Source organism: Dendrobium catenatum, unplaced genomic scaffold (genome assembly GCF_001605985.2).
Source record: "Dendrobium catenatum unplaced genomic scaffold, ASM160598v2 fragScaff_scaffold_1116, whole genome shotgun sequence".
NCBI classification, from domain to species: Eukaryota; Viridiplantae; Streptophyta; class Magnoliopsida; order Asparagales; family Orchidaceae; genus Dendrobium; species Dendrobium catenatum.
The window spans coordinates 1,462,506-1,489,826 of record NW_021319578.1 but is presented as its reverse complement, the minus strand read 5'-3'; the positions used below and the strand labels follow the sequence as shown (position 1 = coordinate 1,489,826).

Below are 27,321 nucleotides of genomic sequence, written 5' to 3'. Positions count from 1 at the left end.
GTTTGGGAGAGGAATTGCAATCAAAGGCTTATTTGGTTGTTTTGGAATTTTTTTTTTGTTTATTTTAAATAATGATAAGTTTGCCTAAGTCATATTAGTGCAAAAATATGACTTAGGCACACACCTTTGTCTATGTCTACTAAAGATACTTAAACGGAGATAATGAGGTAATTTTTAGTTGCTAATCAGGTTCCTTATATATTATAACATGAAGTATTATAGTATTAATAAACTGGACCAGCAAGTACATCAAAATGATGAAAAACAAGATCTTGATTAAATTTACCTTCGTAAAACACAATTCTATAATAATAAAAAAAATTTTATGAAAAGAATTTCAGTCGCTACAACTATATGATCGATTTAGTCATACAGTGACTGTATCTTGGGATCTCGATAATAGAAGCAATAAATTGGTTATTAGTTTTGAGTTTCTTTAATTTTGATAGTTAACTAGTTCCCCACTTCATAATATATGAGCTTACATAATTGAGCTAAAGTGGCCTCATTAATTGAAATTTCCTTTTTTAATAAAATATAAAGAAAAATAGACTATGAATGCTTACACACATAATAAATCTCAACCCAAAATCTAAAAATAGACCTTTAGTTATATCAATGTGATCCTTCTTTTAAATAACTTCGCTGAGTTCAACGGTTCTTTTGCTTATAAGCCCCTTCTCAAAATCTTTTTTTAAATATAATTTGAGCATTTTCGATGTACTAATATTATTCAAATATTTCTTTTGATATCCGAGAATTCATACAAGATAGAAAAAATTCAAATGTATATAACATCCTGATTGACATATTTTATTCAGAAATCAATTCAATAGCATGGACTTCAAATCTAACAAAACCTCCTTAAAATTTCCTTCAAAATTAGAATTTTAAGTCACTTTCAAAGTAAATAAAAAAGTTTCTTTTAAAAAAAATATTTTTCATCTGCAACCAACTAAATGATATCAAAAAATAGAATTTAATCTATAATCAAATTTTTTCATCTTCAATTCCAATGAAAAAAAAAATTGTGTTAAAATACTACAAACAAATTTATTTTTATCAAAATCAATTTTAAAATTGGATTCATGCCGGTTAGGTCTATTATTGAAACTATACATTTGTTGAGAGGTTTGATGGAGAAGTATAGAGAGAATAAGGAGGATCTACATATGATATTTATTGATTTTAAAAAAATAATATGCTAAAGTTCCAAGAGAAGTGCTATGACGGAATCTAAAAAAGAAATGGATTAATAATGCTTATATGCAAGTCATTAAGGACATGTAGGACAGTAGGAGGTCTCATTTGTGTTAAAACACAAGTTGGTTTGACCAAGTAGTTTCCTATTTTAGTTGTATTATATCAAAGATCAGCTTTAAGCCAATATCTTTTTGTTTTAGTCATGGATGTTCTCATTAGACATTTGCAAGAGATTGCACCATGTGTATGTTTTTTACTAATGACATTCTTGCTGGTAAGATTAGAGAGTGTTAGGGTAAACTTGAATTATGAAGGTCAACCTTAAAGTCTAAGCTTTTTCATTTGAGTAGAGCTAAAATCGAATATATATAGTATAATTTTAGTATGAATAAATTTACTAGGGGGATTGTGACTTTGGGTTATCAAGTCATTAATAAAGAGTACATGTTTTAGATATCTTATGTTTATCATTCAAGGTGATGGTGAAATAAATTAGATGACTGAAGTGGAAGAATACATAGAGCTTATTGTGTGATAAAAAAATCCCCCTCAAACTCAAGAACAAATTCTATAAGATAGTGGTTGGTGAGACCTACAATGCTTTATGATGAAGAATGTTAGCCATTAAAAAAGAAGCATAATATTAAGAATTGCAAAGCTAAGGATGTTTAGACAGATGAGTGGTTTTACTATTAGAGACATGACATGAAACAAGCATATACGTGAAAAGGTTGAAGTAGCTCCAATAGAAGATAAGATTAGAGAGTCGCCTTAGATGGTTTAGTTACATAAAATGACGGCCTTCCCATAAACTGACTAGCAATAGCTATATATTAGATTTAGCTTATGTTAAGAAAGGTAGAGGTAGGTAAACCAAAAAATACTTGATTATAAAATATTAGAATGACATTTCTTTATTAAATTTAAATGAAAAATTAACTCTTAAATGGACACGATGGAGAAAAAGAATTTATATAATCAACCCCATGTAATGAGATAAAAGCTTGATGTTGTTGTTTTTATACTTTATGCTGATTGCAATACAAATTATTTACATATCACACTCATCTCAAGACAAGTTCAACAAATTTCCAACTACTTCATGGCAACAATTGCCTCAAACAATTTCGGATGGATTTGACCCTCCAAAAAAAAAAATTATGTGATTCATTTCTCATTCCTTCATATTTAAAATTATTTAAAAAACAATGGTCATCTTAAACAGATATTTAAGCTATTATTATTCTAAAGCACAAAACTCATATCTTAATTGACTTAATTCAAATAAATTTGTTTAAACTAAATAATGACTCGCTTGAAATTAGTTTAATTCAACTAAAAAGACAAAATATTCACAAATTAATTACTTGGCTTGAATCAGTTTCCAACTAAAACTCATACCAACTCTTTCTGACTCAATATCACCACTACTTAACTGCATGGAATAAACAATTTACCTTTGGGCAATTGAAGCTAGCTAGATAAAACTCAAAAGGATCTCAGGAAGTAAACATACTCAATATAGTAATCAACTCTCCCTCCTATTTACAGAAGATGGAAAAATTTACAAAGTTAGAAGAAAATGAAACCAAAACATGGATATATCTTTCTAAAATTGTCGAACAAGTGTAAAAATAGTGCAAATGAATTACAACATGAGCCTGTAGGAAAATTTGGTGCTGTGGGGAATGTGTTTTATGTGTCTACATAAGGATAAATTATTTTGTGCGGACACCGGACGCCATCTAGAGGTCAAATCAGAACGAGTAATGCCATTTTTTTCCTCGGTACCGGTACTGTGTACTGCTGGGTACCAGATGATGTGGCGTGTTCTGATTGGCCTTTGGACCTTCCGGTGTTCGCACAGAATAATTTCTCCTAGAGAAGGTTGTCAATCTGAGATTGAAGATGTTGGATGGAAACCAAGCCAAAATTTTGCATTTCTTCAGGTGAGTATTCAGACCTGATCAGCGACTGAAATTGAACATGAGCTTCCACAATATTTGTTCTGCAGCAAGGTCACCATAAGCATCAGCAGGCAATCTAAAATATTCAAGTATTCATGATTGAAAACTGAAAAAATAGCCTGGGATGATGATATAAAAAATAAATTATGTCAGAGTATTATGAAACAATTTTGATCAGAATGGGCCTTGAAAATATTTAACTTGCTTCAAAATTATTAGTATTATATAAAGAAAATTTGTATAACATTCATCTCAACATAAATTTAACATTTTTCAGGCAACTTTTTCTCTATTAAATAATACTGGCAGTGATGCAGAATATATCATTGCATCCCATAACTGTAAAACTATATTTATGTTTTACCACTATATTTTACTAATAATAGAGCAAGCATGGTGCACTCAGGACTTAGATTTGGCCAGTTCATCCAGCTTTGACTAATCTTCTTTTGGATTTTAGTTTATTCAAGTTATTATGCTCATTTCTTGTATTTGGCCATTATGATTGTCGTGGTTTATTATAAGAGGTATATAGCATCGAATGGAGTATGATGAATGAAAGGTCCAATTAGAATCATTAAGGCCTCGTTTGTTCAGGTGTTTTTTGCTTTTTCTTATTAGAAACGGAAATTTTTTTTTTTGTCGTTGTTGGATGTAACGCTTCTATAGAAATACTTTTTAGGAAACTTCATTTTTCTACTATTTTGAGAAACTTTTTGATATTTTGCTTCTCTGTTAAAAAACTCTATTCCCTCAACCATTGTTTCTAAAACTATCTTTTACAAAAGAAGAAGAAGAACCAAACGACACCTAAAATTTCAATGAACAGTATAAGAAGAAATGTCTCCTTACTTTATTGGTTTAAATAAAATCATCCTGGTTGTTGGGTTCTGCAAATAGAGCTTCATTTTTGCCATTACTTTTGGTAATTCTTGCTGAAGATTGTCACCAACCTATTACAAAAAACAACAAAAGTTTAGGATTTATTCTAAGCAATGAAGAAATTGTAAGCATGTTTTCTTGCCTTTTGAGTTAGTTCGACGATCCTCTCAGGAGCAGCAAATGCGTAAGAACGCAGTGGTTTTGCCAAAACAGAATCCTCTTTCTTATCCTGAGCACCTGAAGACAGCACAGCTTTCACTGCTGTCACCTGAAAGAAAAATCACGTAGTGCTCAGTAAGTGTTCATTTACATTTTGTGAACAGAGATTAAACTTTCAACTTTTTGAAAAAGGTACTAAATAGACAACCTAACACATATTAGCGAGGTTAAATAATTGAATCATGATCAGACGTTACAAGGCCCAAGAGAGCTCAATCAAAACTAATAGCCAACTTTTCCTTTTAAAAGAAAGGTAGAATTAACAAAGCCTAACGAACTTTCCTTCATAAAAAAAAAAAAAAATCAACAACTTCCTTAAATTCTCTAATGCTATCGATGGCTATAAAATAATAGAACATGTTTTGGCTAATAATAATTAAAAAGGACATGCCATTGGACAAGCAATTTGTTAGACCCAGCACAACAGAGGCTGAAGATTTCCCCTCTTCGGTAGTCATTCAGATCGCAAGAGCCAACCAAACATTTTAGGAAGGATTTTTAGGGTTTTCCTAGGGTTAGGGCATCTTGAATTTGGCTGAAATTTGATATCTCTTAGGTTTAGGCTTCTTTGGGCTCTAGTGGCATCTAGAGATTTGGGAGAGATCGATCCTCCTCTCGAATAGAGGATCAATTGTATCTTGATATTTTCCATTTCCCTTTCATCAAATAATACAAATTATCTACTGTTTTCGTGGTTTTGTGTGGATTTTGTGGAGAATTCTCACTGCTTCCCGAAGATTGATAGGCTATGATGCACCGACACTTCTCCTCAAAGAGGCGTGCAGTGCCGACACCGTGTACGACACGACACTCGTTCGACACTCCTCCGACACGTGTCGGACACGCCGAAAACGTGTCCAATTAAAAAATATTAAATGCAAATTGGACACACGTGTCCGACAGGTGTATCTTAAATATTTTATGAATTTTTTTTAAAAAATAATGTCTTGTAATTTGCGGGATTTAAACTAAATTTCTTATTTCCTATCCACAACACAAAATCAACGTCACTTAATTCCCAATCATCGAATATTCTCATTTTCATTTCTTTTTGGCAGTGAAGATATTTTCATCTCCTCTCTCAGTGACTGATAAATGACATCGACGCTTGACTCTCAACGCCTGATAAATTTTTGTGGTTGTACTAGACATTTTGTACTAAACATCTTTATGCTATAAGCTAAACAAGTTATCATGAAATTGATTTATTATTGCTTGTCATTTTTAATATAATGTCACCTTAATTTCTATATATTATATTAAAAAATTATTATGCCGTGTCCAAGCTGCACCCGTGTCCTATATTTTAAAAAAATGACGTGTCCCGTGTCCGTGTCGTGTCGTGTCCGTGTCGCCGTGTCCGTGTCGGTGCATCATAGTTGATAGGAAATACTTAAGATCTACAAGTGTTTCCTATCACAATTGCATTTGAATTGAAGAAAAAATAAGTCACATTGTAGTTCCACTCTACATTTACAGAATGGCACGGTTGTTTAGAATACGCTGCTTATTTGTTCATTTTTCAAAACCTCAGTCAGGCAATTCTGTACCTCCTTGAGTAATGTTTTAATTACCTTTGTAACAAAGGAAAGCATGGGGTCAACAATCAGCTTCGTGACAGACATTATGAAATCCTCACATGTAGTTTTGAGACTTTTCTCTAACTCCTGCAAAATGAATTCCAATTAATCAGATGAAGCAGCAAAGCAGTCAGGAACTTCATGAATTCTAAATAGACAATCGATGTCATGTCAAAAAAACTTTCTGGATACAAATGGAAAAGTAAAACTATCTGAAATTTGGGAATATTTTACTTTTGGGCAAATTCATCTAAAGATCGTTAACTTTCATATATTTTTAAGTTCCTTCTTTTTTATAAGCAATACCTATTTGTACTTGTTGCGCTAAATATTATTTTTTCTATATATTCATTTCTATAATCTACTCCCTCAGCCTGATTTTTTTCAGCTAGTAGCAGCTGTTAAATGGAAAACTGATCTAATTTTTACCAAATAACTAATAAATTCGCTCAATTTGATTATAGGAAAATTGTATCTAATCTAATTATTACCAAGCATACATTAATAAGTACATTTAGAGAAGTATTAACTAGATGCTTCTAGGCAACAACTAGATTGAGGGAGATGTGCAAGGAAGCGTGTGAATAATCAGCGAACAAAAGGAAGAACTAATGGCTAGCATGTGTGATGAGGTCATCGACAGACATTTTAGGCAGGTTTATCGGCGAAGGAATCGTAGATCGACGGCTACGATCGGGAGTTTATATTTTTGAAGTTGTCATGTCTTTTTTATGTTATCTTATTTTATGTATCTTTTATTTCATGTACTAGTGACGATTTCGCCCTTATGAAGGCGTAGTGTTTCTTGTAGCCCAAGGGGCATGTGAGTCTTTTAGTTTCATGCTTTGAGATCTTTATAAAGGGATCTCCTCTTATTGTATGAGGTTAATGCTTGATTAATAAAATTCTGAGATTTTTCCTTTGTCTTCTTGCTTGAGAGCTTGAGAGAAAGAGATGAGGCATTGGAGAGGCTCCACCCGAAGTACCCAACAGCCCACCACGGTGAGCTCTTGGTTTTATCTTGTGTTATTCACTGTTTTCCCTTCCTCCCCACCCCATTTCACTCACTCGAACCCGCCCCTCCTCCCTCTCTATTTTCTCTGCAGCCGCCCCTCCCAAATCCCCCTGAACCCGCAGACTTCCCCTGCCCGTCTCCCCCTTGCCGCCGGCTAAACCAGCCGCCGACCCCTGCCCAGCCGCCGCCCCTCTCCTCCCTCACCCAGCAGCCCGATCTCCCCTTCTCCTGGGCTAATCCCACCAGATTCCTTGCTGTGAGAAGTTTGAATTCAGCCATTAAACCCCCATTAATTCCTTCCTAATTTGGCTCCTCAAATTAGTGAGCAATTGATTGAGGAGTAATTACCTGGATTCAAATTCAAATTTTCCCTCTCTCTCTTATTTGTAACTTCCCCAATTGATTGAAATCTGAAATTAAAATCTCAGATTTTAATTAATTACATGGGGCCCACTACTTATGAAATTTTCCCCTTATTTTTCCTTTGCATGGCCGGCCCCCAACACCTCACCTATTCTCTCTCTACTTGCCACATAAGCAACCACTAATTCCCCTCTTAATTCTCCACTAATACCCGCCCCTTTTAATTCAAATTTTGGGAGGTTTCAATTACAATTAATCCCTCCCTCCAACCAAAGAAAAACTGAAATTCAAATTCATATTTTCTCTTGGTCTTCCCCTAGCTCACGGCTCCACCCTCCTTCCCTTGTCTTCTTCCCGCCCTTCCTCGATGTTGAATGGCGGATCCGGAGCTTGAGTGGGGATTAGTATTCCACGCCGACGGGAGCATTGATATCCTACGATCTCCGTGCTTTGACGTCGGGTTTGAGGACGACGCCACAATTGAAGAGTACTTGGAGCGAGTCATTCCGATTCTCGCAAGCATCTTCGACCGACAGTTTCGTGACTACACTTGGACGATCATCGGACGCCATCCACCACCACCTCCTCCGGCGACAACCTCTTCGGTAACGAAGTCTTTCGTCTCCCTTTTCGTAGTGGTGCTCTCCATCTTCGTGTGGTTCTTGTTTCTCCGCTAAAAGCCCAAGAGTGAACGAGAGAGAGAGGGTACTCAAGGTGAAATTCTTCATTACTAATTGTGGGATTTTTGTTATGAGCAATTAAGTAGACCTTTTTATTTTGGGAGTGTTATGAATTGTTTGGTTATCTCAAAGCAAATCTTCGCCTAAGCAAGTTAATTACCTAGAACGATTTAATCCTTTATTTTATTGGTAATAAAATTTGTTTTGACAACGCTTCGAATAACTTTCATGTTAACTTTCCAAATGCAATTCCTACATTGATTCACATCAATGTGAGGAGGAAAACAAGAGTATATTTGATAACCACAAAGAGTTAAATAATAAAATTTCAAATCTTAAAATTGGGGTAGGACCAAAATATAATATAAACTACTCAAATGACTACAAAAATAAATAACTGTCAACAAGGGGTAAATCACAATTTACCTTTTTTTTTTTAATCTTTTTTGCATGAAGTAGCTGATGGATACCGGATACCTAATCAGGGTTACAACAACATGAAAAGTGCGAATGGTTGAAATCCATGAAGTGATAAAACATTTAAGCTTAGTCTTTCTACACACAATAACAATGTAATTTAATTTATCTGACCACGGAACCTTTAGAAAATAGTCCGCACTTTTAACAACTTTATGTCTCACTACCACCATCAACAACAATAGCAGCAAGCCTTTATCTCACTAGGTTAGATCAGCTACATTAATCTTTTTTCTCAATTGTATCATGTTAAGAGTCAAATTTTAATTTTAATTTAATAAAAAAGGTCATTTCTAATATTTTCTAGACAAGTCTTTTTAGGTCTACCTCTACCTTTCTTAACATAGGCCAAATTCGATATATTTACTCTCCTAACTGGGTTATCGGAAGGCCGACGTTTTATGAGTCCAAATCATCTTAGAAGAATCTATTTAATCTTATCTACCACTGGAGCTATTCCAACCTTTTCAGGTACATGTTTCACATTCTGTCTCTAAGAGTGAAGCCACTCATCCATTTGAGCATCCTCATCTATGCACACTTAACTTAATGATTCTCTTTTAATGACCAACATTTTACGCCATAAAGTATTGTAAGTTTTACCACCATCTTATAGAATTTTCCCTTAAGTTTGACGGGTATTTTTCGATCACACAACATATCTGAGGCATTCCTCCACTTCAACCATCCAACTTGAATTCTAGTAATAATATCCCCATTTATTTCACCATCACTTTGAACAACAGACCCAAGATACCTAAAACACGTACTCTTATTAATGATTTGATCGCTCAAAGTCACAATCCCACCACTATATCTATTACTACTAAAATTACACTCCATATATTTGGTTTTAGATCTACTTAAACGAAAACCTTTAGACTTTAAGGTTGACATCCATATCTCAAGATTTCTTTCAACTCCCTCTCTAGACTTATCAACAAGAATAATATCATCAATAAAAAGCATACACCAGAGAGCATCCTCTTGTAAATGTCTAGTAAGAACATCCATGACTAAAACAAAAAAATATGGGCTTAAAGCTAATCCTTGATGTAATTGATATGCCGGCCCAGGAGGGGCCGGCTGGATCGGTCCAGCCTGGACCGGTCCAGGTGTATGCTCGGTGGAACAGAGAGAAACCATGGGGGCGGAACTCCTTGTGGGCCCCAATTGGTGTTAAATCAATTTTTAGGAGGGAAATTTGAATTAGAGGGGTGTTTAGGGAATTTGTATGATTCCTTTTGCTTTAATTAGGGAGTAATGAAAGGATTAGGGTTATCTTGAATTTGAATCTATTTTTGAGATCTAGGTTTTGTTCTTGGGCTCTTGGCGTTTGATGCATTTAGATTTTTGCTTAATTTTTTGTTATGAACAATATTAGTTATATTTTATATTTTTTTTTGTTTTTATGCTATCCAATGATGGTGGTAAATCCAATGATCATGGTAGGAAGAGGTTTGGATTTTGCTTCCTTGGGTTTGCCGGCTTGGGGGGTCCATTTGTCCTTTGGATGTTTGTTGGTTTCATGAAGGCATTGGCTGTTTCGGTTTGAGCTTAAGTAGTTAAAACTTTAGTTGTGCCAGCTCATTAATATCTAGTGGAGAAGTAACTCATTATGAGCTGATGTCTTGCCATAAAATTAAGGTTGGGAGCAAGATTTGGTGGGTGGAACTTGATCTTTCACATTCTTCTTGAAATTGAGTTGCTGCAGCCTTTTTCTTCTCTGGAAATGTCTCTCACGGGCAGCTGCTGCTTCGGGTGTGTTGTGCCTCTTCGGGTGCTGTGCTTTTTGTGTGTCTTTGCTTTGCGTCCTATGGCTAATAATCAAGGGGATTTGCAACAACTCTTACAACAATTAAATAATTTGCAACAACAAATCAATACAATGGCTGAAGCAATCGCTAATCTGAATGTCAATCAAGCTAATGTTAATCCTAATGTCATATCTTCTGAAAGCGAGGATGAGGGTCCTAGGAATCAAAATAGGCGTCAAAGAAACTGGGATCATGGGATTAAAATCGATGTTCATAATTTCGAAGGAAAATTACAACCTGAACAATTCCTCGAATGGGTTGAGAAAATGGATCAATTTTTTGAGTGGAAAGAAATACCAGAAAATCGAAAAGTCAAATTTGCAAGCTTAAAATTAACGGGACATGCTTTAACATGGTGGAAAAATTTGCAAAACAATAGAGTAAGGCGAGGTAAAGAAAAAATTCAAAACTGGGAAAGAATGAAAGAAAAAATGAAAGGGAAATTTCTGCCTTCTGATCATTCAAGAACTCTTTTTCAAGAATTTAATAATCTGCGTCAAGGAACTCAAACTGTGGAAGAATACACTGAAAACTTTTTTAAGTTGCAAGCTAGGAATGATTTAGATGAATCTGAAGAAAAAACGGTAACAAGATATCTTAATGGACTTAAGTGGACAATTCAGGATCAATTAAACTTGCATCATGTCATTAAACTAGATGAGGCTTATCGCATGGCTTTAAAAATTGAGAAACAACATCAAAGGGGAAGTAGCAAAGTCATTGAAACATATAAGCGAAGACAAACTGGTGGGGTGAAAATCCAAACTCAATCTTCTGTTGGGACGTCGGGAACTAAGGTCAAAACTTATGAAAGTCAAAATCTGGATAAGGGTAAAGGGCTAATGGGCTCTAAACCTACTGAACAACCTAAACTGATTGGGCCTTGTTTCAAATGTGGTCTTTATGGTCATTTGTCGGCTACTTGCAGAAAAAATAATCCTCCTCGAAATAATTTGATAGAAAATGAAAATAAAAGTGAAGAAGAAGAAAATGAACCAGAATCTGATAATGAAGCTGAAATGGAAAATTTTGATTTGGAAGGAGACGAAGGAGAACCTTTGCTAGTAATTCGACAAGTTTTAACTGCTCAAAAAGAAAAAGGTGATAAGTGGCTAAGAAGAAACATTTTTAGAACAACTTGCACGGTTGAAGGGAAAATTTGCACTTTAATGATTGATAGTGGGAGTTCAGAAAATTTTGTGTCACAACACATGGTTGAAAAGCTCAAATTGAAAACAAAACCTCTTGTCAAATCATACAAAATATCGTGGTTTAAGGAAGGAGGTGAGGTTCCAATAACGAAGCAATGCACCATTAATTTGACAATTGGAGGAGCGTACAAGGATCAAATTGTTTGCGATGTTGTACCTTTAGAAGTTTGCCATATACTTTTGGGGCGTCCTTGGCAATATGATAATAAAACTATTTTGGTCTTCTTTTGTTTTGAGGATAGTTTTTTTTGTTAAAAATATTGTTTCTTTGTTGGTCTTCTTTTGTTTTAGTCGTTGGAAGTTGCCTCTTTCCTTTTTTCTGAAGTTAGTTGTTTTCCCCAACTTATTTTGTTCTCTAAGTTATGTCTTAATTTTAAAAAGTAAGATTTGATTCTCTTTGTTGATCTCTCTTTGTGCTTTGCTCTAATTTGTTTACATCAGCGTTGCCGGAGATTGTGGGGAGTATTTCCTTCCTCTCTCTCGAATTGAAGGAAAATTGTATCTTTCATTGTTGTCTTGCATCCACTTTTGAAATACAAGAGATTTGCTTTGTTTTCTCTCAGATTTCTAGTGTATTTCTCCTATTTTTATCTGTTTCTTGGTTGTTTCCTGCTGTGGACAGCAATAAGATTGCTGCGGTTTACTGATTTTGGCTATGAATACTTGTGAATACAAGTGTTTCCTATCAAATTGGTATCAGAGCATCGATTGGGGACCTTAGGCGGCTGAAATCCCTATTTTTCAGCAAGCTTTCGGGTTTCAGAAGTGGTTTTTTGGAGATCCGTTGGGAAGAACGATGGCCGGAAAGAAGGTAGACGTCTTGGAAGGCGAAGTCGAACAATTGAAATCCGATTTGGAGGAAAGATTCTTCGACTTTCAAAATCAAATCACCTCCAACAATAAAAGGTTGGAGGGGAAGTTCACCGTGATGGAAGAAATGATAAATAAATTACTTGAAATGAGACTAATCCGGCAACATCAGAAGTAAGAGAGACCACCGACGGCCATGGCATGGGAGGAAATCCGAATCCTTTGCGGGGGAGGAGAAATTCGGAGGTGGAGATCCTATAGGGAGAGAACGACATGCCTCCTCTAGAGCCTCTGTCTAGGGAAGAGATGAGTATGGGATATGACAGAAGGGGTGCTGATTTTGGCGGGAGAAGAGAGGAATTTCAGCGTCGAGGTGCTGATGTTGAGGGGAGAAGAGGGGAATACGATGGTGGTTTGGGATACAATCGTCGGAGGGACGATCGAAACAACTGGGGAGCGCCTCCTTTGAGAGGAATGGGAGGCTATGGAGGATACCGGCGAAATGGGGGAGATCCCAAGGTAAGGAAATTGAATATGACTGTTTTCGAGGGGGAAGACGACCACGGCTGGATCTACAAGGTGGAGCGCTACTTTGTTGTTAACGGGTTGACAGAGGATGAGAAGCTGACGACTGCAGGATTGTGTCTGGAAGGAAAAGCTTTGTCATGGTATCAGTGGCGTGACAAGAGGGAGCCTAGCCGAAGCTGGAGGGAGTTCAAGGACTGCTTATTAGAGCATTTCCAAGCCGATGGGGGAGGAGACTTCTATGAGCAGTTCTTTGCGCTGACTCAGGAGGGGACGGTGACAGATTATCGAGACAGATTCGAGTACTTAGCTAGCCGATTGAATCACATCTCGGAGCCGGCCCTGAAGGGGAACTTCATGAAGGGGCTTAAACCAGAGATACGAACAATTGTCAGAGTATTGGAGCCGAGGAACCTAAGGAAGGCAATGGAGCTAGCATAGTTGGTGGAGGATCAGAAGAGATCTAAAAGAGGATTTCGGGGATACTATTCAAGGGGGTTGTACAGGATGACTACTACCCTCTTGCCTTCAAAGAGGGGAGCCTCAGGGAGTCTGAAGAAAGCACCAAAGGATAGGACTAGAGGAGGGGGCAACGGGGGACAATTCAAACGGTTGACTGAGAAGGAGATGCAGGAGAAGAGGTCAAAGGGGTTATGTTTCCGATGTGATGAGAAGTACATGCCCGGACATAGGTGCAAGGACCGAACTCTTCAGATTCTTCTCGTTTGCGAAGACGAGGAAGACGAGGAGGGAGGTGGGAGCGGGTTAGAAGGGGAGGAGAAGCTGCATCTGGATGTTGCAGAAATCTCTCTGAACTCAGTAGTGGGATTCACTCCGAGTCACAGTATGAAAGTAAGAGGAGAGATAGCTGATCGTGAAGTGTTGGTGTTGATCGATAGTGGGGCAACCCACAATTTCATTTTTGCCCAGATCGTTGATCAGTTGGGGATGGAGCTAGTCGATACCGGAGGCTATGGGGTGATGATGGGCACGGGGAAGGTGGAGATGGGGCGAGGAGTTTGCAGGGGAGTGATCCTGACTATCCAAGGGCTATAGGTAATGGAGGATTTTCTCCCCTTAGAATTGGGAAGTACATATGTCATCCTGAGGATGAAATGGCAACAGACTTTGAGGGAGACTAAGGTCAACTAGGATGCTCTGAGGATGGAACTAATAATAGAAGGGCAGAGGAAGGTGATCCAGGGGAATGCAGGGCTGTCAAGGGCAGTCGTATCTCTCAAATCCATGATCAAATCCATATAGGAGGTGGGAGGGAGATTTTTGGTGGAGCTGCAACGTTTGGAGAGGGTCAGTGTGGGGGAAGAAGGAGACATTCCACAGGTGATGCAACCGCTCATACAACAATACATGGAGGTGTTCCAGCCACCCCAGGGATTGCCACCACCTAGAGAGTAGGAGCACGCCATTCTTTTGAAAGAGGGAGTATCACCGATCAGTGTTCGACCATACCGCTACCCCCAGATTCAGAAAGATGAAATTGAGAAGCTGATCAAAGAGATGTTGGAAGCAGGGATCGTCAGACCTAGCGTGAGTCCTTTCTCCAGTCCAGTCTTACTTGTCAAAAAGAAGGATGTGAGCTGGAAGTTTTGCGTGGATTACAGGGCCCTGAACAAGGAGACGGTACCGGACAAATTCCCCATTCCAGTGATCGATGAGTTATTAGATGAGCTGCATGGAGCAGTTGTGTTTTCAAAGATGGACCTGAAGTCGGGCTATCACCAAATCAGAATGAAGGAAGAGGACATTCAGAAGACGACTTTCAGAACACACGAGGGGCACTATGAGTTATTGGTGATGCCATTTGGGCTCACTAACGCCCCTGCTACCTTTCAGTCCTTGATAAATCGGGTGTTCCGGCAGCACCTGAGGAAGTTTTTGCTAGTCTTCTTTGATGACATATTGGTGTACAGCCAAACCGAGGAGGAACATTTGAAACATCTGAAGGAGGTTTTGGGGATTCTACAGACACATCAACTGAAAGCAAACTTAAAGAAGTGCAATTTTGCCCAGTCGAGGGTGGAATATTTGGGACATGTAGTATCTCCAGAGGGAGTGGCAGCCGACCATTCGAAGATTGAAGCAATGCAGAAATGGCCCAAGCCCAAGAACATCAAGGGGTTGAGGGGTTTCTTGGGACTGAGAGGATACTATCGGAGGTTTGTGAAGGGGTACAGTTCCATCGCTTGGCCGTTAATGGAGCAGCTGAAGAAGGATAATTTTTCATGGGGGGAGGTAGCAACCCAGGCCTTTGAGAGGTTGAAGAAGGCTATGACGACAATTCCAGTATCGGCCCTTCCCGATTTCAACCAGACCTTTATAGTGGACACAGATGCATCGGGATATGGACTGGGGGTAGTGTTGATGCAGAATCACAGACCCATAGCCTACTTCAGTCAGGTACTATCGACTAGAGCTCGGTTGAAGTCAGTGTATGAGAGAGAACTGATGGCCATAGTCTTGGTCATTCAGAAATGGCGGCCTTATCTACTGGGTAGACATTTTATCGTTCGCACGGATCAGAGAAGTCTAAAATACCTGTTGGAGAAAAGGATGGTGACCGAGGAACATCAGAGGTGGCCGTCAAAGCTCTTGGGCTATGATTTTGAGATACAGTACCGGCCAGTGGTAGAAAATAAGGCGGCTGACGCCTTATCCAGATGCATGGGGGAACTTCAAGACCTGACAGTGTCACTACCTTTGATGGTTGACTGGGGGGGCATCAAGGAAGAGAGCATGCAAAATGAAGAGCGGAAGAAGATCAGTGAAGAGTTAAAGAAGGATAGTAGTAGCCATTCGGGCTATTATTTGGAGGGAGAGAGGTTGCTACATCAAGGGAGATTTGTGATACCTCGAACCTCCGTCCATATTCCTCACCTATTGCAGGAATTTTATGGCAGTGCAGTTGGGGGACACTCTGGCGTACATAAGACATATAGGAGGTTGGCATCGGAGCTTTAATGGAAGGGAATGTATAAGAATGTGGAGGAGATGGTGGCAAAATGTGAGGTATGTCAGCGCAATAAATACATGGCCATGGCCCCAGGAGGGTTACTCTAGCCATTGGCACTGCCAAACAGAGTTTGGGAAGAAGTGTCCATGGACTTCATCAACGGATTACCCTGCTCAGAGGGATTCACAATCAACTTGGTAGTGGTGGACCGACTTAGTAAGTATGCACATTTCATCCTCTTACGACATCCTTACACCGTGGTAACAGTGGCAGCCGCTTTCATCAGAGAAGTGGTTAGATTACACGGGATTCCTGAGTCAATTGTGTCTGATAGAGACAATGTGTTCTTGAGTCAGTTTTGGAGAGAGTTTTTCAGGATGCAGGACACTGTCCTCAAGAGGAGTACCGCATACCATCCACAGACAAACGGACAGACGGAGGTGGTAAACCGAAGCTTGGAAACTTATCTGAGGTGTTTTGCTTCTGAAACACCATGAAAATGGGCGAAATGGTTACCGTGAGCGGAGTATTGGTATAATACTTCGTACCATTCTGCATCCCAAATGACCCCTTTTAATGTGCTCTATGGAAGAGACCCCCCACACTTAGTGCAATATGGGAGGGGAAACACACCGATCTCTGTGGTAGAACAATACTTAGAAGAAAGAGACCAGGTGTTGGAGGAGTTAAAGAAGCACTTGGGAAGGGCACAACAAATCATGAAGAAGCGAGCAGATACACACAGGAGAGACATACAATTTGAAGTGGGGGAGAAGGTATTTCTGAAGTTAAGACCCTACAGGCAGAAATCAGTGGCAAACAGGAGGAACAAGAAATTGGCTCCGAGGTATTTTGGCCCCTATGAGGTCATTGGGAGGATTGGGGCAGTTGCGTATCGTCTGAAGTTACCCCCGTCCGGCACCATACACCCGGTGTTTCATGTGTCATAGTTGAGGAGAGCGATTGGGGAGCATGCAGCAAGTGCCGAGCTACCAGCATCATTGACAGAGGATTTGGAGGTGGTCATGGAACCCATGGAGCTGGAAGGAGTAAGAGTTAATAAGAAAGGAACCAAGGAAGTGTTAATCAGATGGAAAGATCTTCCCGACTACGAGGCTACCTGGGAGCCCTATGAGATTGTGAAGCAGCAGTTTCCTTCTTTCCACCTTGGGGACAAGGTGAGTTTTTGGGAGGGGAGTACTGATATGCCGGTCCAGGAGGGGCCAGCTGGACCGGTCCAAGTGTATGCTCGACGGAACAGAGAGAAGCCAGGGGGGCGGAACTCGTTGTGGGCCCCAATTGGGGCTAAATCAATTTTTAGGAGGGAAAATTTGAATTAGGGGGATGTTTAGGGAATTTGTATGATTCCTTTAGCTTTAATTAGGGATTAATGAGAGGATTAAGGTTATCTTGAATTTGAATCTATTTTTGAGATCTAGGTTTTGTCCTTGGGCTCTTGGCGTTGCCAGAGATTGTGGAGAGTATTTCCTTCCTCTCGAATTGAAAGAAAATTGTATCTTTCTTTGTTGTCTTGCACCCACTTTTGAAATACAAGAGATCTATTTTGTTTTCTCTTAGATTTCTAGTGTATTTCTCCTGTTTTTATCTGTTTATTGGCTGTTTCCTGCAGTGGACAGCAATAAGATTGCTGCGGTTTACTGATTTTGGCTATGAATACTTGTGAATACAAGTGTTTCCTATCAGTAATCTAATTAAAATAGGAAAATACTTGGTCAAACCACCTTACGTTTGAACACAAGTAACAACTCCTATATATTTAATGACTCAAATATAAGCATTATTAACTCCTTTCTTTTCTAATACTTTCAAGAGCACTTCTCTTGAAACATTATAATATGCTTTCTCTAAATAAAAAAATATCATATGTAGTTCCTCTTTAATTTGTCTATACTTTTCCATCAAGCCTCTTAATAAATGTATAACTTCCATAGTAGACCTACCCAGCATGAATCCAAATAGATCTTGAGAAACATTAGTATCATGACGTAACATATGCTCAAATAACTCTCACCCATAGTTTTGAAGTATGACACATTAACTTTTCACTATTATTTTGAAGACTAAAAAGATTATAGATGAGTGGAGAAGAAGTGTTGATTCCTATTTTTAAGAACCTTATGCCTCACCAAACATGAAAAATATATGAGACCTCAATCTACTAGCACTATTTTATGGAGTATAAGGATGTTCTTATTCTGACAATAAATACAATAATAAGAAATCATTCACCAAAAGACAAGTGCTGAGTAGCTGTCTCACAATTCTTGATAAACACACCAAAGGATTTTATGTGAAATGGTTAATAAAAGCTAATTTGGATAAAATAATTCATAGATTACCTTTTTAGCATCTATCTGACTTTCGAGAATTCGAGGAGTTAAGGTCATAGCAAAAGAAGTTGATCTTGACCAGTCAAACAGAGAAGCCTGACCTCTCAGAATCCTTCTCAAATGTTCCTATAAAATAACAAACAAATACAATATTAGTAAACAAAATCATTAAAGCAAACTATGCAGAAATATAAGGGAAAAAAAGCCGCTGTTGAAATTTGTCAGCTAAAGGAAGTACAGGAAGCCAAGTGTTAGAACATACTTATAACTAAATAAATATCTGACATCTTAAGGTAGTTATACTAATTAAATGTATGCATTATCAAACATCCCTCCCCAGTCCACTCTTCCAAAAAGAAATAATACAGACACCAAATGCACTTGTCATAGCCAATAATTTTCTTCAACACTAAGCATAAGCTATGTTACTGATGCAAGACGGTCAGGATTAGGATTTTCTAAAACAGCAAGAATGATACTGTGCATTTAGATCAAACAAATAAGCTTAAGATTCATCAATCATAAACCACTGAATAAACCAACAACTTGTCTTTTTTAAATACAAACAGTAAATACAAGAATTAAAACTCAAAAGATAATATAAAGATCAAATAAATCCAAACTTATTTGTGTGAAATTTAAATAAAGCAAAATAAGAAAGCAATTTTAATTTCATTACCACAATTAGAATTCCACCTGTGTCAAATCTGAATAAAATCAAGAACCCTAACAAGTTAGGTGAAAGAATTTGGATCAAACAAAGTAGTTACCGAAGGAAAAAAAAAATCCAAATCTTATGACAATGGAAGGAGAAGAGCTCTCACAAAATTTGGCGATCTCAGTTATACATCACTAAAAGGAATCACACATTCAAGTTGCATACAAAAGATTAAAAAGCAGAAGAAAATTATTTTACTTGATCAAAATTTGTGATTACATGCTTGAGCACATATATATTTACTCTTAAGCCTACATTACAAGATAGTTCAATCTGATTCAAGATAACAAACAAGTTCACATTTAAACCTCATCAAAAAATTAAAAACTTCAAACTGCCGCATAAAGCAATCCCTTGTGAACATAATTTGCGCATACTAGCAAAAAATTCGAGAAATAGAAATCCCAAAAACAGTACCAGCCAGTTGTACCAATCTATTGTTTTTCTCCACTGCATGCCCTCAAGATTCATGACACCGATGCCACAATCATCACCCCTGAAACAAACAAAATAGTATATACAGGGGTGGATCTACAGTGGGGGCCCTTGGGGTACAGGTCCCATTGGCTCAATAATTAAAAATAAGTCAATTTTTAAATTATATATATATATATATATATATACACACGATTAAATTTAATTTATAAAACTAATCAGCCCCCTCTTTGGCTCCACCTCCACCCAGTTGAATTTTTTTTTGCAGATGTTGTTGGCAGCGTGCTCTCTCTCTCTCTTCATTGTCTCTCCCCTCTCTCTTCTTTATCTCTCACCCACCCCACCCTCTCTCTCTCTATCCCGCCCTTTTTTTTTTGGGGGGGGGAATTGATAAATTTTTTTAATAAATCTCAGTAAGTTAATTAATTAGTTTAATTATATTAACTTTATAATTTTGTATTATTCATAATTTTCTTTACTAAATGTCAATCATTATGTCAAATTAATTTAGAATTAATAAACAATAATTTAAAATTAGGTAGATTTTGATCTTATACGAATTTAAATTTAATTAATCTATAAATAGTTCAAAATTAAGACTTAATTTAATTAATTCAAATAAAATAATCTAAGGTATAAAAACAATTTATTTGAACTCAATTCATTAATAACCATGGGAGAAATATTAATTTTTTAATAAATATTAAGATAGAGAGTGATATATATTCGTTTTTAATGGGAATGCATATGATTTTGGATGTATTTTTAATAATTTTTCATTTAAAACATGTTTAATGATCTACGATTACACTGAAAAAAATGGTATTTCGAGAGTAATTTAATGACTAATATTAATTTGTGCCCCCATATAAAAAATTTTCTGTCTTCACCCCTAAGTATATAGTTCAGCAACAAACATGCAGCGACATGGTAAAATTAAATAGTAGCAAAGGAAGCACAAAGAATTATAATTATGGCCACAATTCTAGAAAAAAGTGTCTACTCGTCCAGCATCAGTTACACTACCCATTTTAGATTGAAGGGTGGAGGAATCCAAATCTTAGATTATACCAATGAGGCTAGCACCTCATAACCATTTCAAGTAAACTCATTTGACGACAAATTTTTATAGGGGGATTTACATACATATCATAAAATTCTTTTGTATTTATATATTTAACACCTAAATCTTGATATTTACTTTTATAATATTCAAATATTTAAATAACATAAAAATGAATATTATCATGCATATGCTTTAATAAGATTTTGAAATTAATATGATATATAAGCAAATATAGAAGCTTAGGTGTTAGCTATGTAAATAGCTAAGAATTTTATCACATGTATGTAGATCCCCATATTCATTTTCTTTTATAAACATGCTAGCATTCAATGGCTACATGGAGAGGAGCCTGGCTTAACAAATCTATTCATGTGACCAAATGCAAGTATGTCAAAAGAAAAATTTCGGTGCAATTCAAAATTGAAAGTCTCATTTCATGGTTTACTTTTAAGTGAAAAAAATCTACAATTGTTTCATGTAGCATAAATAATCCATTATTTTATGAGCTTTTCCATATAAATGCTAATTGCACTATTGGAAAAATCAACCCGCACATGTAGTTCAAAAAAAGAAATTACAGCCAATTCAAAAAGTATTTGTTGAAAGCATAAGGCAAAAAGAAGAATAATCATAATTGCATACGTGATACAAGTCTGCATTGTACGTACTCATGGAAAGAATGTTATCAAGATGAAAACATGAAAACGCAAAGAAATTTTCAATTAGCACTGACCAGCAAATGAGAGAAATCCAACTCCTTGTGAATAACAGAAAACTCAATATCAAAAGGCGCGATCTGGAAAGCATAACATTTTTAGTAGCCAAAAAAACAGCCCAAAATCCAAATGACACATCAAGTACAAGGCAGGCATACAGCGTGACAAACCTGTTCCCTTAAAATAAGGAGGTGCTTGATAAGAAAAAGCTGCCCATCCATTGGAGAAGACTTTTTTGTTATGATTTTGCTTCCATTCTGTGGATATATTTTGAAAGCAAAAAGGTTGGATGAATCATACAAGGAAAAGAGCCATAAAGCTATAATAAAATAACAGAAAATGGGTTTTTAGACTATCAAATGACTTGGAAATTAAGCTATACTCAGGGTAGCAAAATTATAAACGCACATAGTGTTTTTAGCACTTTTGATCAAAGAGATGCATCAACATTGTCCAGCCAACTGATAGGAAATACTTGAGTTCACAAGTAACCCTAAGGGTAAACTTTAGTTCTCAAGCAATCCTAACACCAAACGAAGAGCAAACAACAGTAAATCTGCTGTCCACAGCAGAAAAACAGCAAAAACACAAAAAAATCTGAGAGAAAACTCAAAGAAAAGCTTGTATTCCACTAGTCGATGAATAAAATAGCAATATACAATTGATCCTCAATTCGAGAGGAGGATCGATCTCTCCCAAATCTCTAGACGCCGCTAGAGCCCAAAGAAAACCTAAATCTAAGAGATTTCAAATTTCAGCCAAATTCAAGATACTCAAACCCTAGCAAAATCAACTATTTAATGCATACAAATCAAAAGGAATTCCCTAAACAGTCCCTACGTTCAAATTTCCCTCTCAAAACTATTTAATGCATACTCAAACCCCTTTGTCCTCTTATCCTGCACCTCCTTCTCTATCAGCCTCTTGAAATTTTCCCCCTCCTCCTATTGTCTTCTCTCGGGTGGTCTCATTACTGTTGCCTGATGCAGGCTCCTTGGGTGCTAGAAGAGTGGTTGTCGTCCCGTTAGAGCCTCATGAGCAGTTCCTCGAGCCCCTCTTTCTGCTTTCTTCTGATCTTCTACCAACTGCGCCAGCTCCATAGCCTTTCCCAGGTTCCTCGGCTCCAGTACCCTAACTGCTGTTCGGATCTCTGGTTTCAGCCCCTACATGAAGTTCCCTTCTAAGGCTGACTCTGAAATGTGATCCAATCTGCTAGCCAAGTACTCAAACCGATCCCGATAATCTGCCACAGCGATCATTTCCCATGCTCATCTCCTCCCTAGAAAGTGGCTCTAGAGGTGGCATGTCGTCTTCTCCCTCAAGGATCTCTACATCCGGATTCCTCCTCCCCCTAAGCAGGTTCGGATTTCCTCCTACGCCGTGGTCTCCGGTAGTCTCTCTTGCTTCCGACGACGTCGGATTAGTCTTCATCTCAAGTAATTTCTTCATCATTTCTTCCATGGCTGTGAATTTTCCCTCCAACCTTTCATTGTTGGTGGTGATTTGATTTTGAAAATAAAAAAAATCTTTCCTCCAAATCGATTTTCAATTGACCGACTTCGCCTTCCAAGATGTCCACCTTCTTTCCATCCATCGTTCTTCTAACGGATCCCAAAAAATCTTCTTCCGAAAAAGATAAACTTGTTGAAATTTCAGAATTTCAGCCACCGGTGGTCCCAAATCGATGCTCTGATACCAATTTGATAGGAAATACTTGAGTTCGCAGGTAACCCTGAGATAGTACTTGAGTTCGCAAGCAAACCTAACCCAAATCGGCGAACAAACAGCAGCCAAATGGCTGCCCACAGCAGGAAAACAGCAGATTTCTGCTGTTTACAGCAGGAAAACAGCACTTGTCCGGGAAAATACGAGAGAAAACTCAAGAAAAGACTTGTATTCCACTTAGACGATGAATAAAAGAGCAAGATACAATTGATCCTCAATTCGAGAGGAGGATCGATCTCTCCGAAATCTCTGGCAACGCCAAGAGCCCAAAGAAAATCTAAATCTAGGTGATCTCAAATTTCAGCCAAATTCAAGATACTCAAACCCTAGCAAAATCAACTATTTAATGCATACAAATCAAAAGGAATTCCCTAAACAGTCCCTACGTTCAAATTTCCCTCTCAAAACGCTCAAAAAAAACTTCCTAAACGGCTCTACGGGGGCGGACGGGCCGCTCGATCTCCGCATGAGGCGAAGATCCCGCCTCAATGGCGAACTGCCGGTCCCGTGCGGACCGGCTGGACCGGTCTAACACCAACCTACTATATTAGCCAGCCATATGCATCAAGATTCATAGATCAATACGAATTCTAACTTTAAATCCAAAGGGCTGTGGCCCTCACCTCTAAGCCCCAAGAAATATAGCGACCAAATTGTTTGGAAAGCGTAATTTTTCATGAAGAATCATTAAAACATCACCGGTGATGATACATGTCACAATATCAACTCGTGTCTATCCGGGTAACTTCCTTGGTCCGACATATGGTGGATGATGTAGTCAACACCGGCTGGCACGATCCATTCCTGTTTGATCTTGGGCTCAAATGTGTCTATTCCACCATTTTTATGATATTTTTTGGTTCAATTTTGACATTTTTGAAGTCCAACATAACCTTTACGATCAAACAAATTTGAAGTATTCCGAGCAAAATTTTTCCTCCAATTCATGTGTTGACTTAAATAAATGTTGAAATTATAATTTTGGAGAATTTATTTGATTCACAGTCCTGAGGAGAGGACCATGTTGACGCCCAAGAAGTGGTCGTGCATAGTAATTTTTTCAAAATTATAGATTTTTTTAAGACTAAATATGCATTTTCGGATGACATGGTAATTGTCATCCATAAATAGAGAGAAATAATTTCTTAAGAAATTTTGATTAACACAAACCTTAATTTTTTTTAATTAAATTTATAATATTTCAAACTCTTATTTTACAGCAAACTTAAAGTCAAGCTAAGCATTTTGACAAGATGAATCCAACACCACAAAAAGTGACACATTTCGAGTACAAATGAGCCCAAACTACACGATTGAAATATAGTTAAAAACTTCATAACATTAATTGAGAGATCAAACAATCTCCAAATTTTGAATGCTTATAATCAAATAAAGTGGCTCAATGAGATGAATCAAACAGCCTAGAATCATTAGATTATGAAGTCATTAAGAAACATAAATGTTAAATGAATGATCTCTAACCAAATGATTTAATATGAGATGTTCAATGAAGTGTAATGGAAATATGGTCAAATTTATCAAAATATTTCTCCCAAAATAATATAAATAGACCCTCATTCTCTACATGAAAGGAACCTAAACTTGAGTTTGGAGACAGCTTGGAGATCTAATAAAATTTAGAGCTCTACTTAACAATCAATACCGATGATCACCATTAACCGTCGCGGTCGTCTGACTACCATTGTTTATTTGCCATCGTTCAACTGCCGACATTTGACCACCATTACCCAGTAATAATAAAATATTTGTCGTTATCCGACTGCCATCATTAGACTATCATTGTTGGTTTATCATCACCCTATCATGCTCATCCAATTATCATCACCCAACTAATACCATCCAACTGCTGCATCTTCAACATTCATCAACACATTCACAAAAATACAAATTTATATTATATAAGTAATCTCATCTTCTCCAATTGAGGGGAAAAGGGGATACTTATAACATATTTTCATAGTGAATCATTTCATCTAGGTCATACAGTGTGGTTTTGCCCTTTTTGATTTTTTTTAATATAAAATTTATAGTGTCTACTATATTCTTTTTTATTATTTGTCTTAGATCCTCGTAAAAATCTAGGGCATCAAAATTCTATATCAATCGCTGTGAATTTTCTATAACACAGCCATTCTAATCCTAAGTTATTTTCCTAAAATAAATTTTCCATTTTGAAACTTCTCATTTGGCCAATAACTTAATCTAATCTAGGATCAGTTTAGCTTTATGAATCCGTTTTCATAGTGCAGTGCTATCAATGGTAAGCCTTTGGATAAACAAACTAAGTCTACGGCGCTAACTTCCTAATCCTGGAGTATCAATTCACTCATAAAGCCATAACAATGCTTTGCGATCCTGCATTTGGCATGTCTTTACTGATTTATTTTCCATTTCCACACGCTCGAAAGATGTGTTCCCCTATCTTCTCAAGAAAATTAATCTTTCTATCCTCTCTTGTTTCATCATATACCTTCTATCTTGGAAGTACAATATTCAAAATTTCTTCTCCATTAAGCACTTTCTTTGTTACACCAATCAAATTCATACAATACAACGGACCTAATGATGTTTTAACAGCAATATTTACAAACTTTAAGGACTCCTAGAAAGGAAGAATCACTTGAAATTGATGGCAAAGGATCCAATATGTGCAAAAGATGATAAACAGATGCATCAACATTTACGAACCAATGAAAAGTAACAAAATAATGATAACCAAAGCTGAAAAAAAGTTTGAGGCCTGTTGGCAAAGCTTGTACACATGTAAATTAAGCTATATTTTTTTGGTTTCGGCATACCACCATTTAAACATAGCATTAATAACAACAACAGAAAGTAAGATGACGAGAGTTTAGGTGGGTGTTTGGTTGCATTTAACCCCCTATTGAACAATTTGATAAAGTAGAATAATGTGATAACTCCGAAAGTTGTTTGTTAAATTACAAACGAATAATTAAGGAAAATTCCTTGCACTTTAAAAGGACAAAAATCAAGAATAAAGATGACAAAATATTACTAACCTGTATGGAAATTGAACAAAATTCTACTGCTTCCTGTGAAACATATAAAGTTACCAGTAAATTAAATTCCATTACAAACGTTTTCCAGCAACAAAATCATAACGTACTTAAAAAAAAAAATCATAACGTACTTAAAAAAAAAAAAAAAAACACACTCACCTGAGCTAAACCTGTAAAAATACCAGGTTCTAGGCAATGGTATAACTTTGATAGGCATGACACTGTTTTCTCCAACAATGGATACCATGTGCCAAAAATGGTCGAGTTATCATCGACCTGCAGTTTCAACAAAGCATTTGGACTCCTTATTTTCCTAGCCGAGATACAATTGTCAGCTTGAACTATACAAGTACATATGTAAATTAAAAGATCTACAGCAGTCAAACTTGCAAACATTTGCAGTTCTGAAAGGAAACTTGTTTTCAATTTGATAAAGATATAAATTTTATACCAAAAAAAGAGAGCAATTATAATGCTATACAAGCACCGGTTAATCAAAAAAATATTTTCTCAGAAAACTTGTAATTCAGCAGTGTGAGAAGATATTAGCATACTGTGGGCTCTGAAAATTCGGCCTCGGCCTCCACTCGCTTTTCTTATTCCGCGAGGGAGTTTTAACGAACTAAGTTCCGAGGTAAATTTTGGAAGGCAGATGGGTTTGTAGATAAGACACAACCCAGAGCTTTCGCCCTCATTTTGTGAGGACTTTATGATCTGAGTTCTGGTTTCCTATAGGCGCAAGCCCCTATAGTCAATTACCCCTCCCGATAACGAGAGAGAACTTTCGATTAAGGCTAGTCGTCGATCAGATACGTATAGAGATACATGTTATCTGGCATATAGTAGCAGCACGGGTTTGGGTATTGAAAATTGGGTTTTTGGATTTGGAATTTAGTTCGAAAGATTTGATATTTAAACATAGAAATTGCACCATCTTGCACTTAAAGCGGATGGTGGGGGAATGGATGATAGACCCGATCAAGATCCCATGGTTCCGTCGTCCCGGGCCATCGTGGTCCCTGGTCTACTTAGTCAGAGGAGGTAGTCGACCCAACCTGACAGAAGGATCCTTGTCGGCAGCCATGGGTTGCTTCGTCCAAGGGAACCTTGTAGACCGGGGTGGGTATTTGCCTAAGGGGACAAATTTGAATCCACCTTAGCTAACAGAGGGCTTTGTGCCCTATCGATCATATCCTATTGATTCATATCTCAAGGATTTAACGCCACTAAGGAGCGTATTGGCTCTGGTCATAACCGCTATCTGTGGTGCCATTTGGCAGCAAAACCACTCGGTTCAGAGGGCCCCGGGTCATAACCGTTTACCTGCAGTGCCATTTGGCGGCGAAACTGCCGATTAGAGGACACGTACCACGTCCTTACTGGCAAGAGATTGTTTGAGAATGGATCCTAGTAATATTTTCGACTAGGCATTTGGCTCTTTTGTGAGCTAGAGTAAATTTTAATTTGTCCACCCGACAAACTGTTGCGGAGGGTGGACGGATTTTGCTTTAAGTGGTTAATGGGTTGAATTTCAAATTTAAATATTTTT

At 37.3% G+C, this 27,321-nt stretch overlaps 1 protein-coding gene across 3 annotated transcripts in view; it reads right to left on the bottom strand.

Annotated features, from left to right (window-relative positions):
* Nucleotides 1-2,700: 2,700 nt before the first annotated feature.
* LOC110109768 (conserved oligomeric Golgi complex subunit 3) overlaps nt 2,701-27,321 on the bottom strand; it is a 59,288-nt gene continuing 34,667 nt past the window's right edge. For all 3 annotated transcript variants that reach the window (XM_020840964.2, XM_028698603.1, XM_020840965.2), the window contains 9 exons: nt 25,932-26,048; nt 25,773-25,805; nt 21,177-21,263; nt 21,024-21,086; nt 18,081-18,197; nt 5,846-5,938; nt 4,195-4,320; nt 4,023-4,123; nt 2,701-3,211 (listed from right to left, as the gene is read on the bottom strand). In XM_020840964.2, the coding sequence (XP_020696623.1) occupies nt 3,082-3,211; nt 4,023-4,123; nt 4,195-4,320; nt 5,846-5,938; nt 18,081-18,197; nt 21,024-21,086; nt 21,177-21,263; nt 25,773-25,805; nt 25,932-26,048 (867 nt within the window). In that variant the 3' untranslated portion in view covers nt 2,701-3,081. The remainder of the gene's footprint in view (nt 3,212-4,022; nt 4,124-4,194; nt 4,321-5,845; nt 5,939-18,080; nt 18,198-21,023; nt 21,087-21,176; nt 21,264-25,772; nt 25,806-25,931; nt 26,049-27,321) is intronic.